General features: G+C 34.0%; 1 protein-coding gene across 1 annotated transcript in view; it reads left to right on the top strand.

Annotated features, from left to right (window-relative positions):
* The window catches only part of LOC137401375 (filamin-B-like), a 65,131-nt gene that overhangs the window by 8,311 nt on the left and 41,950 nt on the right, over positions 1–14,870 (top strand). Inside the window, exons 7-9 of the mRNA XM_068087693.1 lie at positions 6,115–6,226; positions 13,364–13,554; positions 13,817–13,984. Of these exons, the coding sequence (XP_067943794.1) occupies positions 6,115–6,226; positions 13,364–13,554; positions 13,817–13,984 (471 nt within the window). The remainder of the gene's footprint in view (positions 1–6,114; positions 6,227–13,363; positions 13,555–13,816; positions 13,985–14,870) is intronic.

The following is a 14,870-nucleotide window of genomic DNA, read 5'->3' as shown; positions in this document are numbered from 1 at the left end:
ATTATAAATTTTGCCAATTTTACTTTAAATTTATCCAAATTTTACCTCGCTTTTCTTGCTTTCGGAGGGCCATCGCTAAGCGGATGTTTGGTAAAATTTGATTTTTGCAAACCTTTAGAAAAGTCGTTAATGAAAATATTTTGCCGATGTTGGTAATAACGAGGCCTAAGAACTACTAAATGTCGATGTTTATCTCTATGGCTTGGAATAAAGTGATATTCTAAAGCGATAGTAACAACCGTCTCGGTAACCGCTTGGCAAAAATCTATTCGAGTTAACGGAGTTTCGGTCGAGTTATCTAAAGCCATTTATCATTGCGTGGGAACGGACCAAACAAATACGTTGAGTTAACCGTGTTTTCGAGTTATCCGAGGGCGAGTTATCCAAGTTTCACTGTATATGTCAACTAGCGGAATGCCCAGCATTGCACGGGTAATAAAATAACTGCTTAATAACTTTGAATAACTTACTTCATAAGCTAGTAGTGTAATTCTTTACTAAAATAATATCAGTGTTTTAAGCCACTTTAATAATTGTTACGCGTAATGATCAACTGCGCTAATAGCTCCAAGGGCTTAAAGCATCAGTATTTTAACTGATGTAATGAATGTCATCACAATCATTCATTGCTACGGTCAGTTGAACAATTGTGGTGTAGTAGTTTAGATCGCTGGTATTCGGACCTGGAGGTTCTGAGATCAAATCCTCTGCAAAGTGGATTTTTTATTGCTGGATTTTAATCGCTATAACTGTACATATAGACAAACAGAAAACAGAAGACAAACAAAAATCAAACTTTGAGATTTACATATATACCGGTAGATGAAATAGTTACAGTAAGGGGTTCTGTTAGTATAATTAATTTGTATTGTATGGCATGATAGTAGCATCTCTCCTAGAATGTTGTTACTGTATTGTATGACATGATAGTAGCATCTCTCCTAGTACGGTGTTACTGTATTGTATGACATGATAGTAGCATCTCTCCTGGTACGTTGTTACTGTATTGTATTACATGATAGTAGCATCCCTCCTAGTACGGTGTTACTGTATTGTATGACATGATAGTAGCATCCCTGCTAGTACGGTGTTACTGTATTATATGACATGATAGTAGCATCCCTGCTAGTACGGTGTTACTGTATTGTATGACATGATAGTAGCATCTCTCCTGGTACGGTGTTACTGTATTGTATGACATGATAGTAGCATCTCTCCTAGTACGGTGTTACTGTATTGTATGACATGATAGTAGCATCTCTCCTGGTACGTTGTTACTGTATTGTATTACATGATAGTAGCATCCCTCCTAGTACGGTGTTACTGTATTGTATGACATGATAGTAGCATCCCTGCTAGTACGGTGTTACTGTATTATATGACATGATAGTAGCATCCCTGCTAGTACGGTGTTACTGTATTGTATGACATGATAGTAGCATCTCTCCTGGTACGGTGTTACTGTATTGTATGACATGATAGTAGCATCTCTCCTAGTACGGTGTTACTGTATTGTATGACATGATAGTAGCATCTCTCCTAGTATGTTGTTACTGTATTGTATTACATGATAGTAGCATCCCTCCTAGTACGGTGTTACTGTATTGTATGACATGATAGTAGCATCCCTGCTAGTACGGTGTTACTGTATTATATGACATGATAGTAGCATCCCTGCTAGTACGGTGTTACTGTATTGTATGACATGATAGTAGCATCTCTCCTGGTACGGTGTTACTGTATTGTATGACATGATAGTAGCATCTCTCCTAGTACGGTGTTACTGTATTGTATGACATGATAGTAGCATCTCTCCTAGTACGGTGTTACTGTATTGTATGACATGATAGTAGCATCCCTGCTAGTACGGTGTTACTGTATTATATGACATGATAGTAACATCCCTCCTAGTACGGTGTTACTGTATTGTATGGCATGATAGTAGCATCTCTCCTGGTACGGTGTTACTGTATTGTATGACATGATAGTAGCATCTCTCCTAGTACGGTGTTACTGTATTGTATGACATGATAGTAGCATCCCTGCTAGTACGGTGTTACTGTATTATATGACATGATAGTAGCATCCCTGCTAGTACGGTGTTACTGTATTGTATGACATGATAGTAGCATCTCTCCTGGTACGGTGTTACTGTATTGTATGACATGATAGTAGCATCTCTCCTAGTACGGTGTTACTGTATTGTATGACATGATAGTAGCATCTCTCCTAGTACGGTGTTACTGTATTGTATGACATGATAGTAGCATCCCTGCTAGTACGGTGTTACTGTATTATATGACATGATAGTAACATCCCTCCTAGTACGGTGTTACTGTATTGTATGGCATGATAGTAGCATCTCTCCTGGTACGGTGTTACTGTATTGTATGACATGATAGTAGCATCTCTCCTAGTACGGTGTTACTGTATTGTATGACATGATAGTAGCATCCCTGCTAGTACGGTGTTACTGTATTATATGACATGATAGTAGCATCTCTCCTAGTACGGTGTTACTGTATTGTATGACATGATAGTAGCATCTCTCCTGGTACGGTGTTACTGTATTGTATGACATGATAGTAGCATCTCTCCTAGTACGGTGTTACTGTATTGTATGACATGATAGTAGCATCCCTGCTAGTACGGTGTTACTGTATTATATGACATGATAGTAGCATCCCTGCTAGTACGGTGTTACTGTATTGTATGACATGATAGTAGCATCTCTCCTGGTACGGTGTTACTGTATTGTATGACATGATAGTAGCATCTCTCCTAGTACGGTGTTACTGTATTGTATGACATGATAGTAGCATCTCTCCTAGTACGGTGTTACTGTATTGTATGACATGATAGTAGCATCCCTGCTAGTACGGTGTTACTGTATTATATGACATGATAGTAACATCCCTCCTAGTACGGTGTTACTGTATTGTATGGCATGATAGTAGCATCTCTCCTGGTACGGTGTTACTGTATTGTATGACATGATAGTAGCATCTCTCCTAGTACGGTGTTACTGTATTGTATGACATGATAGTAGCATCCCTCCTAGTACGGTGTTACTGTATTATATGACATGATAGTAGCATCTCTCCTAGTACGGTGTTACTGTATTGTATGACATGATAGTAGCATCTCTCCTGGTACGGTGTTACTGTATTGTATGACATGATAGTAGCATCTCTCCTAGTACGGTGTTACTGTATTGTAAGACATGATAGTAGCATCTCTCCTAGTACGGTGTTACTGTATTGTATGGCATGATAGTAGCATCTCTCCTGGTACGGTGTTACTGTATTATATGACATGATAGTAGCATCTCTCCTAGAATGTTGTTATTGTGTAATGTACATAAAGTAATAGTTGTAGGAATACAGTAGACGCTCCTACAATGTAATTAATCCATTCCATGCACATTTACGTTACAGGGATTTTACATTGCATGAACAGTAAAATACTATGTACATGCAAATTGCCTAATAGATTCTACGACCCAAATTCACCCCTAAAACTAGATTTAACTATTTAGTTTAATGACTGTACAGTAAATGTAGAATTATTAGTTTGTATCGACAACTTTCCTCTTTTTCTCATCACTTTCACTCTGCTTATTGTCGATATTAACGGTAATTCGACATTAAGGGGAGCGCACGACTTCGCTGTCATTTTACATCGGTTCTTTCACCTTTTTTCTATGCAGCAAAATTTTTTATATATTTCACACCTAAAATTAAGTGAAACAAAAATTTATTTTTATTGTACATAATATGAACCTTGTCTGTCTGACCATCCGTCTGTCCCTCCCCAGGGTTTGAGGTTAGGATAAACGATAGCTTTCCACAAGACTACAACTCTTAACATTCAGATTGTTAGACTGATACTCTAACACCTGCGCTGTTCGACTACCTTTGAGTATTTCAGAATACTTGTGCAGCTACTTATTCTCTTTGCTTTATCAGCACATCTGACCATCTCTCACAATACACTAGACTACCAGGGTACAAGTATATATAATAAAGATAACCTTATATGTTATGATATTAGAATACATAATAGAGATAACCTTATATGTTATGTTACTAGAATACATAATAGAGATAACCTTATATGTTATGGTACTAGAATACATAATAGAGATAACCTTATATGTTATGGTACTAGAATACATAATAGAGATAACCTTATATGTTATGTTACTAGAATACATAGTAGAGATAACCTTATATGATGTTTGCTCTTTCAAGTGCGGCAAAGGAGAAAACGATATTTTTTTAAGACTAGACACAAGATTCTCGTTATTTAAATATATTATATTCGAATATAAAAACTTACTCCGACTTGACACTTTACATTATATGGACGTTTTTGCGTAGTCCAAAGCAAAAACTTTACATAAATTCATTAGGTTAAGCGAAATTCATTTTGTAGGAGGTTTACGTTGTAGGGTGTCTACTGTACTAGGGCATCTACTTTACTAGGGTGTCTACTGTACTAGGGTATCTACTTTACTAGGGCGTTTACTGTACTAGGATGTGCTGAAAGCAGTGCTCAGGGCGAGACAACTGTCAGTTAGGCTCACAAAACTGCTGCTTTGATATACCTGTAAAACTTTTATTTGAATGCCATGGCGCTCAATTTTTCAACCCTTCTCTTAAAGTGGCGCTTTATTGGAAGTGACGTTCAAATAAAGTGTGGCGTTGGATTTTCCAAACACCTCGTTGAAGATAAATTTACCCCTTTCACAGGCGAATCGAATGTCGACTATATTTGCACTCACCTTCGAGCGGAGCGACATTAACCCTTTTGGAGGCAAGAAATTCGCTAACTTTCCTCCAACTTGTCATAGATTTTTTAAATAGATATGCACAAGAAAGCTGATACCTGTCTCCACCAGTTGATATATATTGCTTCCAACTAACCAACGATCATCTTATAGTCTGCGTTGCAATTTGTTGGAGCTTTCAAGTTTTTCATTTAAACTTTGAAGGTGTGTGTTCATTTGATAACTTTATTTAACAAGGTGGCATAAAAGCTCATTGCGCTCATCGATATATTTGTTACAGTTCGCAGCCAAAAGTGACTTTTTATGTGCAATAGAACAGGAGTTACGAGCGTCGATCCATTGTAAGCTGAATTCAGATTACCGCAATCATGCTGTCAAATAATATGCTATAAATCTGCAAATTTATGTTTTATTATAATAATAATCTATCAAATGCTGCAAATATATATTCAAGAACAAGTGGCGTAAACAAACCATAATTATAATAAATGCAGCAACAAAAATTAACATTTAAAACAAATATTAACATTTTAGAACAAAAATATTAGCACTGTTTTCTCGACCATTTGCTTTCTGACTGTTGCCTTCGTTTGAAACCATTACAGATTCTTCTGGCTGTTCAATACCTTCCATAGTGTCTTCTGACCTCAACTCCTCTTCTGCACAGCAGAGCTAGTCGATATTACCGTTCAAACAATTTTTAGCAGAGTAAAACTTTTTACGCGATGCAATTTGAATAGAAACTTTTAGTACTAATAAAGAGAAACCTTGTGTAATCAAAATAGCCTCAAAATACGTAGTAGCGCATTTTCGATCGTAATTGCGAAAACTAAAAAAAGAATACTATTAACCTGATACAGTTACTAATTATTTCTATGGTGTTGCAATCAAACTTTCTAATGAAAAACACCTAAAGATTTGGAGTTGAAAAATGGACTTTGATACAAACAGAAACAACGAACGGGTTAATTGTCATTGACGTAATCGAGTCATTATTAGTTCAGTTTTGTGAACACTTTTTCTACTGATCACTTGTTATTACGGATTTATGAAGATTAAAAATGTCAAATAGTTCCGGTCAAACGAAGTGGCATTCAAATAGAAGTGGCGTTCTAATAGAAGTGGCTTTCAATTAAAGGGTGGCGCTCTATTTTTCAACCCTTCTCCCATAGTGGCGCTCAAATAGAGGTGGCGTTTAAATAAAGGTGGCGATCAAATAAAGGTGGCGTTCATATACAGGTTTTATGGTAGCTGTGGTATGATTGGCTGGTGCATCCCCACCCTCATACCTTCTTCTCTGAAACTGAACTTTCTGTTTACAGTCAGACTGGAGAGATGGCAATGCAGTTTGTGGACTAGTCGAGTCTGTCGGAGGGCTAATACCAGACAGAGCTCAACTTGACACTACAGACGCCTTGCATACCACCAGCATAGGTATGACAGTCAACCTCCATGCTCCATCTCTCTCCATCTATAGCTTACTGGTTCACCACGGTTTAGTGCAGGATGCAAACACTTTGTTTCATGTTTGCTTTTCTACACTCACTTGAAATATTTGAAAAGTTAAAATTGGGTGTCACATGGTTACTGTAGTGCAGGTTTGAGAGCAAAGCAATTCTTTCAGTCTGTTGAAGGTTGGGGCTGCCCCTAACCACCTCAAGTCTCTGATTCTTAACTCTGTTTGTCTTTGCAACCATTCAGCCGCTAGTGAAGGTGCCATGCACTAGTGTTACATGCTACGAAGTTTTGTCATATTTTTCATCTTCGTAGCATGTAAATGGTTTAAAACGTCGAATCTTTAATTCTTCAAAGCAATTCAAACCTCCGCTTCAAGGGGGTATTTTTGAAAACATCGTATCAACAACGAAGTACTGCGTAAGATGTTAACATCGATATTCGTATTATTGCACAAATTTTTGCGATCGGAGTTTGGATTTTTATCGTTTTCATTAGTGGCGTCCCTACAGCATCCCCTATGCAGCTCTGTTTTTAACGCAGGTGTTTTAAAAATATTATCTCCGCAATATTAAAATAAGTTAACTCCGAATTTGAAAGAAAAATTTCCTACACACTTTGACATTGGCATATGACCTTAGACACATTTTAGGAGTGTCAGCCGCGATATAAAATATTCACCCCGTTGTAGCTTAAATCGCAACAGACTAGTATAGAAAACGCTGGGAGTTGTACGACAATTTCTTCGTAGCATGTATCCTCATCAGCTACGAACAATTGGGATTTGTGCGACCACTCCTGCGTATTACATAAATATGTCCTCATTCCAACGATTAAAACCACAACTTCAAAGTTGAAAAATTCCTAGCATGTAACACTATTGATTAACCCATTACATACCACAGCCTTCTACTGCAGCAGTGCTTGTGTATAGCCTAGAGCTGCACTAGTAGGCGTAGCGCTCTCTGATTAGTGAGCAGTTATCCTATCATATCTGTGTTTAAATGAAAGAAAACAATCTACTGGCTGCGTTGAGCCATTGGAAAACATGTCTACAACCCACCCTGATCAAAGTTTCACTTTACCAAAATGTTACAATGTTTTGTGATTTCTTCTTCGCAATGTCCAGCGATGTCAGACGCATTACATTGACTAAAGCTTCACAAATCCTAGGTCTACGAACTTCTGATGATTGTCTATCAAGTAATAGTACTAGTGACTGTGACTACTAGTAATAATAATAATATTAATATTAGTAGTAATGATAATAATAGTAATGCTATAAGCTGTAGTAATAGTAATAACTCTTTCAACTCAGAGAGTGCTCAAGTTGCTTATCCCAGCTGTAGGGGGAGTTGTCCCTCCCGGCTGTAGGGGGAGTGACGGAAAGAAGGAGTCTGGAGCTCATTTTTATATGACATCAGCTGATGTCAAATGTTGGTCTGAATATTTTGGTGTCAAAATCTTCCTTATAAACTTTGTGGTTCAAAACTGATAACTTTTATGTGCCCCTGTTAAATATTAGGTTTTACCGAATTTTTAATTATATTCCAGTAAAAGGCCTTATTTGGTAGCGAAAGAGTCAAGTATCATATAGATTTATACAGATGATTACTGTTGCTAAAGGCTTTTGCTGTAACACATGTCTATATCAAGAATAAGCCTTGTTATACAATATCCAGTCACTAGTTTGGATGGAGTATTAAGTTCTGCTACTCTCGTATCATAGATCCTGACTGTTCTTCCTGTTTTTCGTTTCTATTCAAACATCTAGTGTTAGCCTGGTATCTCATCCGTGTTTGGTGAATGAAATTAAAATTGCACGTTCATGCCCTTCAGAAAGGGCTGGTTGAAACATAAGTGTAGGTAGTTGGGCTTTTGTACTCGCTATCTCGTAATATCATGCTATACACTTGATAGACACAACAGATGCGGGTAAGTTAAGATGTCAATGTGTTGGTGCTCAGAGCTCACTGACCTCTCCTCTTTTGTAACACTAACCCTCGTCTCCATATTCTCACCTCGTTATATGAAGTTATAGATAATAATGTAGCGCACCTCCTCACATTCTGACATGCTATAAACTTGGTTTAACTTGTTAGTCATTTCAGGATTGTTTAATATTTTATCAGTTTCAAATTACTGCATTAAATGCTTTTATGTTCACCATATTCTCCTTGCTGTCTGGATGTTTATTTGAAACAAATTGCCAATGTAAAAGCTTGACCTAAATACCTCTAAACAGTCGGCCATTACATTATACACTTACATTATGTTATATACTTGCATTATGTTATATACTTACATTATGTTATACACTTACATTATGTTATACACTTACATTATGTTAAATACTTACATTATGTTATACACTTGCATTATGTTATGCACTTACATTATGTTATACCCTTACATTATGTTGTACACTTACATTATGTTATACCCTTACATTATGTTATACACTTACATTATGTTATACACTTGCATTATGTTATACACTTACATTATGTTATGTACTTACATTATGTTATGCACTTACATTATGTTATACCCTTACATTATGTTATACACTTACATTATGTTATACACTTACATTATGTTATGTACTTACATTATGCTATACACTTGCAATATGTTATACACTTACATTATGCTATACACTTACATTATGTTATACACTTACATTATGTTATACACTTACATTATGTTATGTACTTACATTATGTTATGCACTTACATTATGTTATACCCTTACATTATGTTATACACTTACATTATGTTATACACTTACATTATGTTATATACTTGCATTATGTTATATACTTACATTATGTTATACACTTACATTATGTTATATACTTACATTATGTTATACACTTGCAATATGTTATACACTTACATTATGCTATACACTTACATTATGTTATACACTTACATTATGTTATACACTTACATTATGTTATATACTTACATTATGTTATACACTTACATTATGTTAAATACTTACATTATGTTATACACTTGCATTATGTTATGCACTTACATTATGTTATACCCTTACATTATGTTGTACACTTACATTATGTTATACCCTTACATTATGTTATACACTTACATTATGTTATACACTTACATTATGTTATATACTTACATTATGTTATACACTTACATTATGTTAAATACTTACATTATGTTATACACTTGCATTATGTTATGCACTTACATTATGTTATACCCTTACATTATGTTGTACACTTACATTATGTTATACCCTTACATTATGTTATACACTTACATTATGTTATACACTTGCATTATGTTATGCACTTACATTATGTTATACCCTTACATTATGTTGTACACTTACATTATGTTATACCCTTACATTATGTTATACCCTTACATTATGTTATACACTTACATTATGTTATACACTTACATTATGTTATATACTTGCATTATGTTATATACTTACATTATGTTATACACTTACATTATGTTATATACTTACATTATGTTATACACTTGCAATATGTTATACACTTACATTATGCTATACACTTACATTATGTTATACACTTACATTATGTTATACACTTACATTATGTTATATACTTACATTATGTTATACACTTACATTATGTTAAATACTTACATTATGTTATACACTTGCATTATGTTATGCACTTACATTATGTTATACCCTTACATTATGTTGTACACTTACATTATGTTATGCACTTACATTATGTTATACCCTTACATTATGTTGTACACTTACATTATGTTATACCCTTACATTATGTTATACACTTACATTATGTTGTACACTTACATTATGTTATACACTTACATTATGTTATACACTTACATTATGTTATACCCTTACATTATGTTATATACTTACATTATGTTATACACTTACATTATGTTATATACTTACATTATGTTATACACTTACATTATGTTATATACTTACATTATGTTATACACTTACATTATGTTATACACTTACATTATGTTATATACTTACATTATGTTATGCATTTACATTATGTTATACCCTTACATTATGTTGTACACTTACATTATGTTATACACTTACATTATGTTATACCCTTACATTATGTTATATACTTACATTATGTTATACACTTACATTATGTTATATACTTACATTATGTTATACACTTACATTATGTTATACACTTACATTATGTTATACCCTTACATTATGTTATATACTTACATTATGTTATACACTTACATTATGTTATATACTTACATTATGTTATACACTTACATTATGTTATATACTTTTATGCTATACACTTACATTATGTTATACACTTACATTATGTTATACACTTACATTATGTTATGTACTTACATTATGTTATGCACTTACATTATGTTATACCCTTACATTATGTTATACACTTACATTATGTTATACACTTACATTATGTTATATACTTGCATTATGTTATATACTTACATTATGTTATACACTTACATTATGTTATATACTTACATTATGTTATACACTTGCAATATGTTATACACTTACATTATGCTATACACTTACATTATGTTATACACTTACATTATGTTATACACTTACATTATGTTATATACTTACATTATGTTATACACTTACATTATGTTAAATACTTACATTATGTTATACACTTGCATTATGTTATGCACTTACATTATGTTATACCCTTACATTATGTTGTACACTTACATTATGTTATACCCTTACATTATGTTATACACTTACATTATGTTATACACTTACATTATGTTATATACTTACATTATGTTATACACTTACATTATGTTAAATACTTACATTATGTTATACACTTGCATTATGTTATGCACTTACATTATGTTATACCCTTACATTATGTTGTACACTTACATTATGTTATACCCTTACATTATGTTATACACTTACATTATGTTATACACTTGCATTATGTTATACACTTACATTATGTTATATACTTACATTATGTTATACACTTACATTATGTTAAATACTTACATTATGTTATACACTTGCATTATGTTATGCACTTACATTATGTTATACCCTTACATTATGTTGTACACTTACATTATGTTATACCCTTACATTATGTTATACACTTACATTATGTTATGCACTTACATTATGTTATACCCTTACATTATGTTGTACACTTACATTATGTTATACCCTTACATTATGTTATACCCTTACATTATGTTATACACTTACATTATGTTATACACTTACATTATGTTATATACTTGCATTATGTTATATACTTACATTATGTTATACACTTACATTATGTTATATACTTACATTATGTTATACACTTGCAATATGTTATACACTTACATTATGCTATACACTTACATTATGTTATACACTTACATTATGTTATACACTTACATTATGTTATATACTTACATTATGTTATACACTTACATTATGTTAAATACTTACATTATGTTATACACTTGCATTATGTTATGCACTTACATTATGTTATACCCTTACATTATGTTGTACACTTACATTATGTTATGCACTTACATTATGTTATACCCTTACATTATGTTGTACACTTACATTATGTTATACCCTTACATTATGTTATACACTTACATTATGTTGTACACTTACATTATGTTATACACTTACATTATGTTATACACTTACATTATGTTATACCCTTACATTATGTTATATACTTACATTATGTTATATACTTACATTATGTTATACACTTACATTATGTTATACACTTACATTATGTTATATACTTACATTATGTTATACACTTACATTATGTTATACACTTACATTATGTTATATACTTACATTATGTTATATACTTACATTATGTTATACACTTACATTATGTTATACACTTACATTATGTTATACACTTACATTATGTTATACCCTTACATTATGTTATACCCTTACATTATGTTATACACTTACATTATGTTATACACTTACATTATGTTATATACTTACATTATGTTATACACTTACATTATGTTATATACTTACATTATGTTATACACTTACATTATGTTATACACTTACATTATGTTATATACTTACATTATGTTATACACTTACATTATGTTATACACTTACATTATGTTATATACTTACATTATGTTATGCATTTACATTATGTTATACCCTTACATTATGTTGTACACTTACATTATGTTATACCCTTACATTATGTTATACACTTACATTATGTTGTACACTTACATTATGTTATACACTTACATTATGTTATACACTTACATTATGTTATACCCTTACATTATGTTATACACTTACATTATGTTATACACTTACATTATGTTATATACTTACATTATGTTATACACTTACATTATGTTATATACTTACATTATGTTATACACTTACATTATGTTATACACTTACATTATGTTATATACTTACATTATGTTATACACTTACATTATGTTATACACTTACATTATGTTATACACTTACATTATGTTATACCCTTACATTATGTTATACCCTTACATTATGTTGTACACTTACATTATGTTATATGTATACTGCACTCCACTTGTACAGTGAAAATAGTATTTCATACTTATACCTGAATATACCGTAGATGTTTACATCAGGTTTGTTAAGGGGTTTTTATATTCAACTTACCTGCTGATACTGCCTTCCTACATTATTCCTGTGTCACTGATAGACATTGCATGTTGTCTTCTCCTGTCTGCTCACTTTAGTACATCTTTTAACACTGTCTGGGATTTCTCGAGGAATATGTGTTTTCTAGAGTATAGGTTAAAAGAGCTGTTACCATTTCCTTATGTCCTTATGAGGCTGGCTCAGGGGTTACCCAAACAAGCATGAACATTTTACGGAATGTCATGGAGAATTTATGATTTTCAGTCATCTAAAATGATGCTTCTTTTCACAGCTCTGCAAGTTTGCCTCTTTTTAAGTGTTTATTCGGGTCTCATCAAGCAAATCAGATATATAGCATTGGTTCGACAACTCCAATCTTAAGGCTTGAATGAAGTATGCGCTTATTTTAGGTCTGCAGGCGGCTAAAGAGATCGGAATTGAGCCAATTCTTTCTGCAAAGGACATGGTGCAGCCACAGGCTGGGCACCTCGCTGTCATGGCTTACGCTGCCAGGTTTATTAACAAGCCCGCTGTAAGACAGTCAGCAGCTAAACACGTCGAGATAATGTTTAACACAGTCAACATCGCTCCTGGCAGCAAGGTATGTTTGGACAGAGCCAGTATCCACTGGCTACCTGCTCAGTTGTTATTCCTTGTTCTCTTGAGCTTGAAAACCATTTAAAGTGAGCAAATCAGTTTGGGCAACATCCAGATGTGTTTTGCTGAAGCACCTTATAAAGTGTATTGGAGAGTTGTTGATGTGTGAATATTCCTCTTATATGTTTAGATGGCTCTTGTCTGTAGCACATCACTGAACCTGTGTCTCCATAGTATGAGTTCTATAGTTGCCTACTATCTCATAGACTCAGTACTCACTCATGATGAAGCATGGAGACCCAAGGCTACATACAATTGAAGTTACGGTGACGGATCCAATGGGTAAGAGAGTGCCGACTGCACTAGAATGGCAGGAAGACAATCCAGGTCGTGGTATGGGCAGCTTCACCCCTACAGTTACAGGTGCTCATATGGTAGGTATTGATCACGAGTGCTATTTTGGTAGGCATGACTCACAGATGCGCAATGTAAGCATGAGTCATGCGGAGGTGCTCACATGGTAGGCGTGAATCATGAATGCTCCGATAATGAACATGAGCCACCACTTGGTAGACGTGAGTCACTAGTACTCGTATTGTAGGCATGAGCTAGTAGGTGTGAGTCACTAGTACTCGTATTGTAGGCATGAGCTGGTAGGTGTGAGTCACTAGTACTCATATTGTAGGTATGAGCTTGTAGGTGTGAGTCACTAGTACTCGTAGGTATGAGCTGGTAGGTGTGAGTCACTAGTACTCATTTTGTAGGCATGAGCTGGTAGGTGTGAGTCACTAGTACTCATATTGTAAGCATGAGCTGGTAGGTGTGAGTCACTAGTACTCGTAATGCAGGTATGAGCTGTACGTGAAATCAACTCATTTAAGACAGTGTTAGTATTCAGCATCAATTCTCTCTGTCCATTTGGAGTTTACTCCTCATTTCTTGTTGTCTGTAGGTTTTCACTCAGCCATATTAACTTCTGTGTTGGTTGTTGCGGGACTAGTAGGGTGACTGAGTTGTGTCCCCTCTGATTATATGAGAAGGTGACTAGTGAGTGACTAGTAGACGGCTAGTAGGTAATTAGTAAGTGGCTAGTAGGTAGCTAGTAGGTGCCTAGTAGGTGATTAGTAAGTGACTAATAGGTGGCTAGTAGGTGACTAGTAAGTGCCTAATAGGTGGCTAGTAGGTGACTATTAGGTGGCTAGTAGGTGACTAGTAGGTGGCGAGTAGGTGGCTAGTTGGTGACTAGTAGGTGGCTAGTAGGTGCCTAGTAGGTGGCTATTAGATGACTAGTAGGTGATAAGTAGGTGACAAGTAGGTGAC

This window comes from Watersipora subatra, chromosome 8, assembly GCF_963576615.1.
Source record: "Watersipora subatra chromosome 8, tzWatSuba1.1, whole genome shotgun sequence".
Classification (NCBI taxonomy): domain Eukaryota; kingdom Metazoa; phylum Bryozoa; class Gymnolaemata; order Cheilostomatida; family Watersiporidae; genus Watersipora; species Watersipora subatra.
Note: the sequence above shows the minus strand (reverse complement) of the source record. Positions and strands in the feature narration are given on the sequence as shown.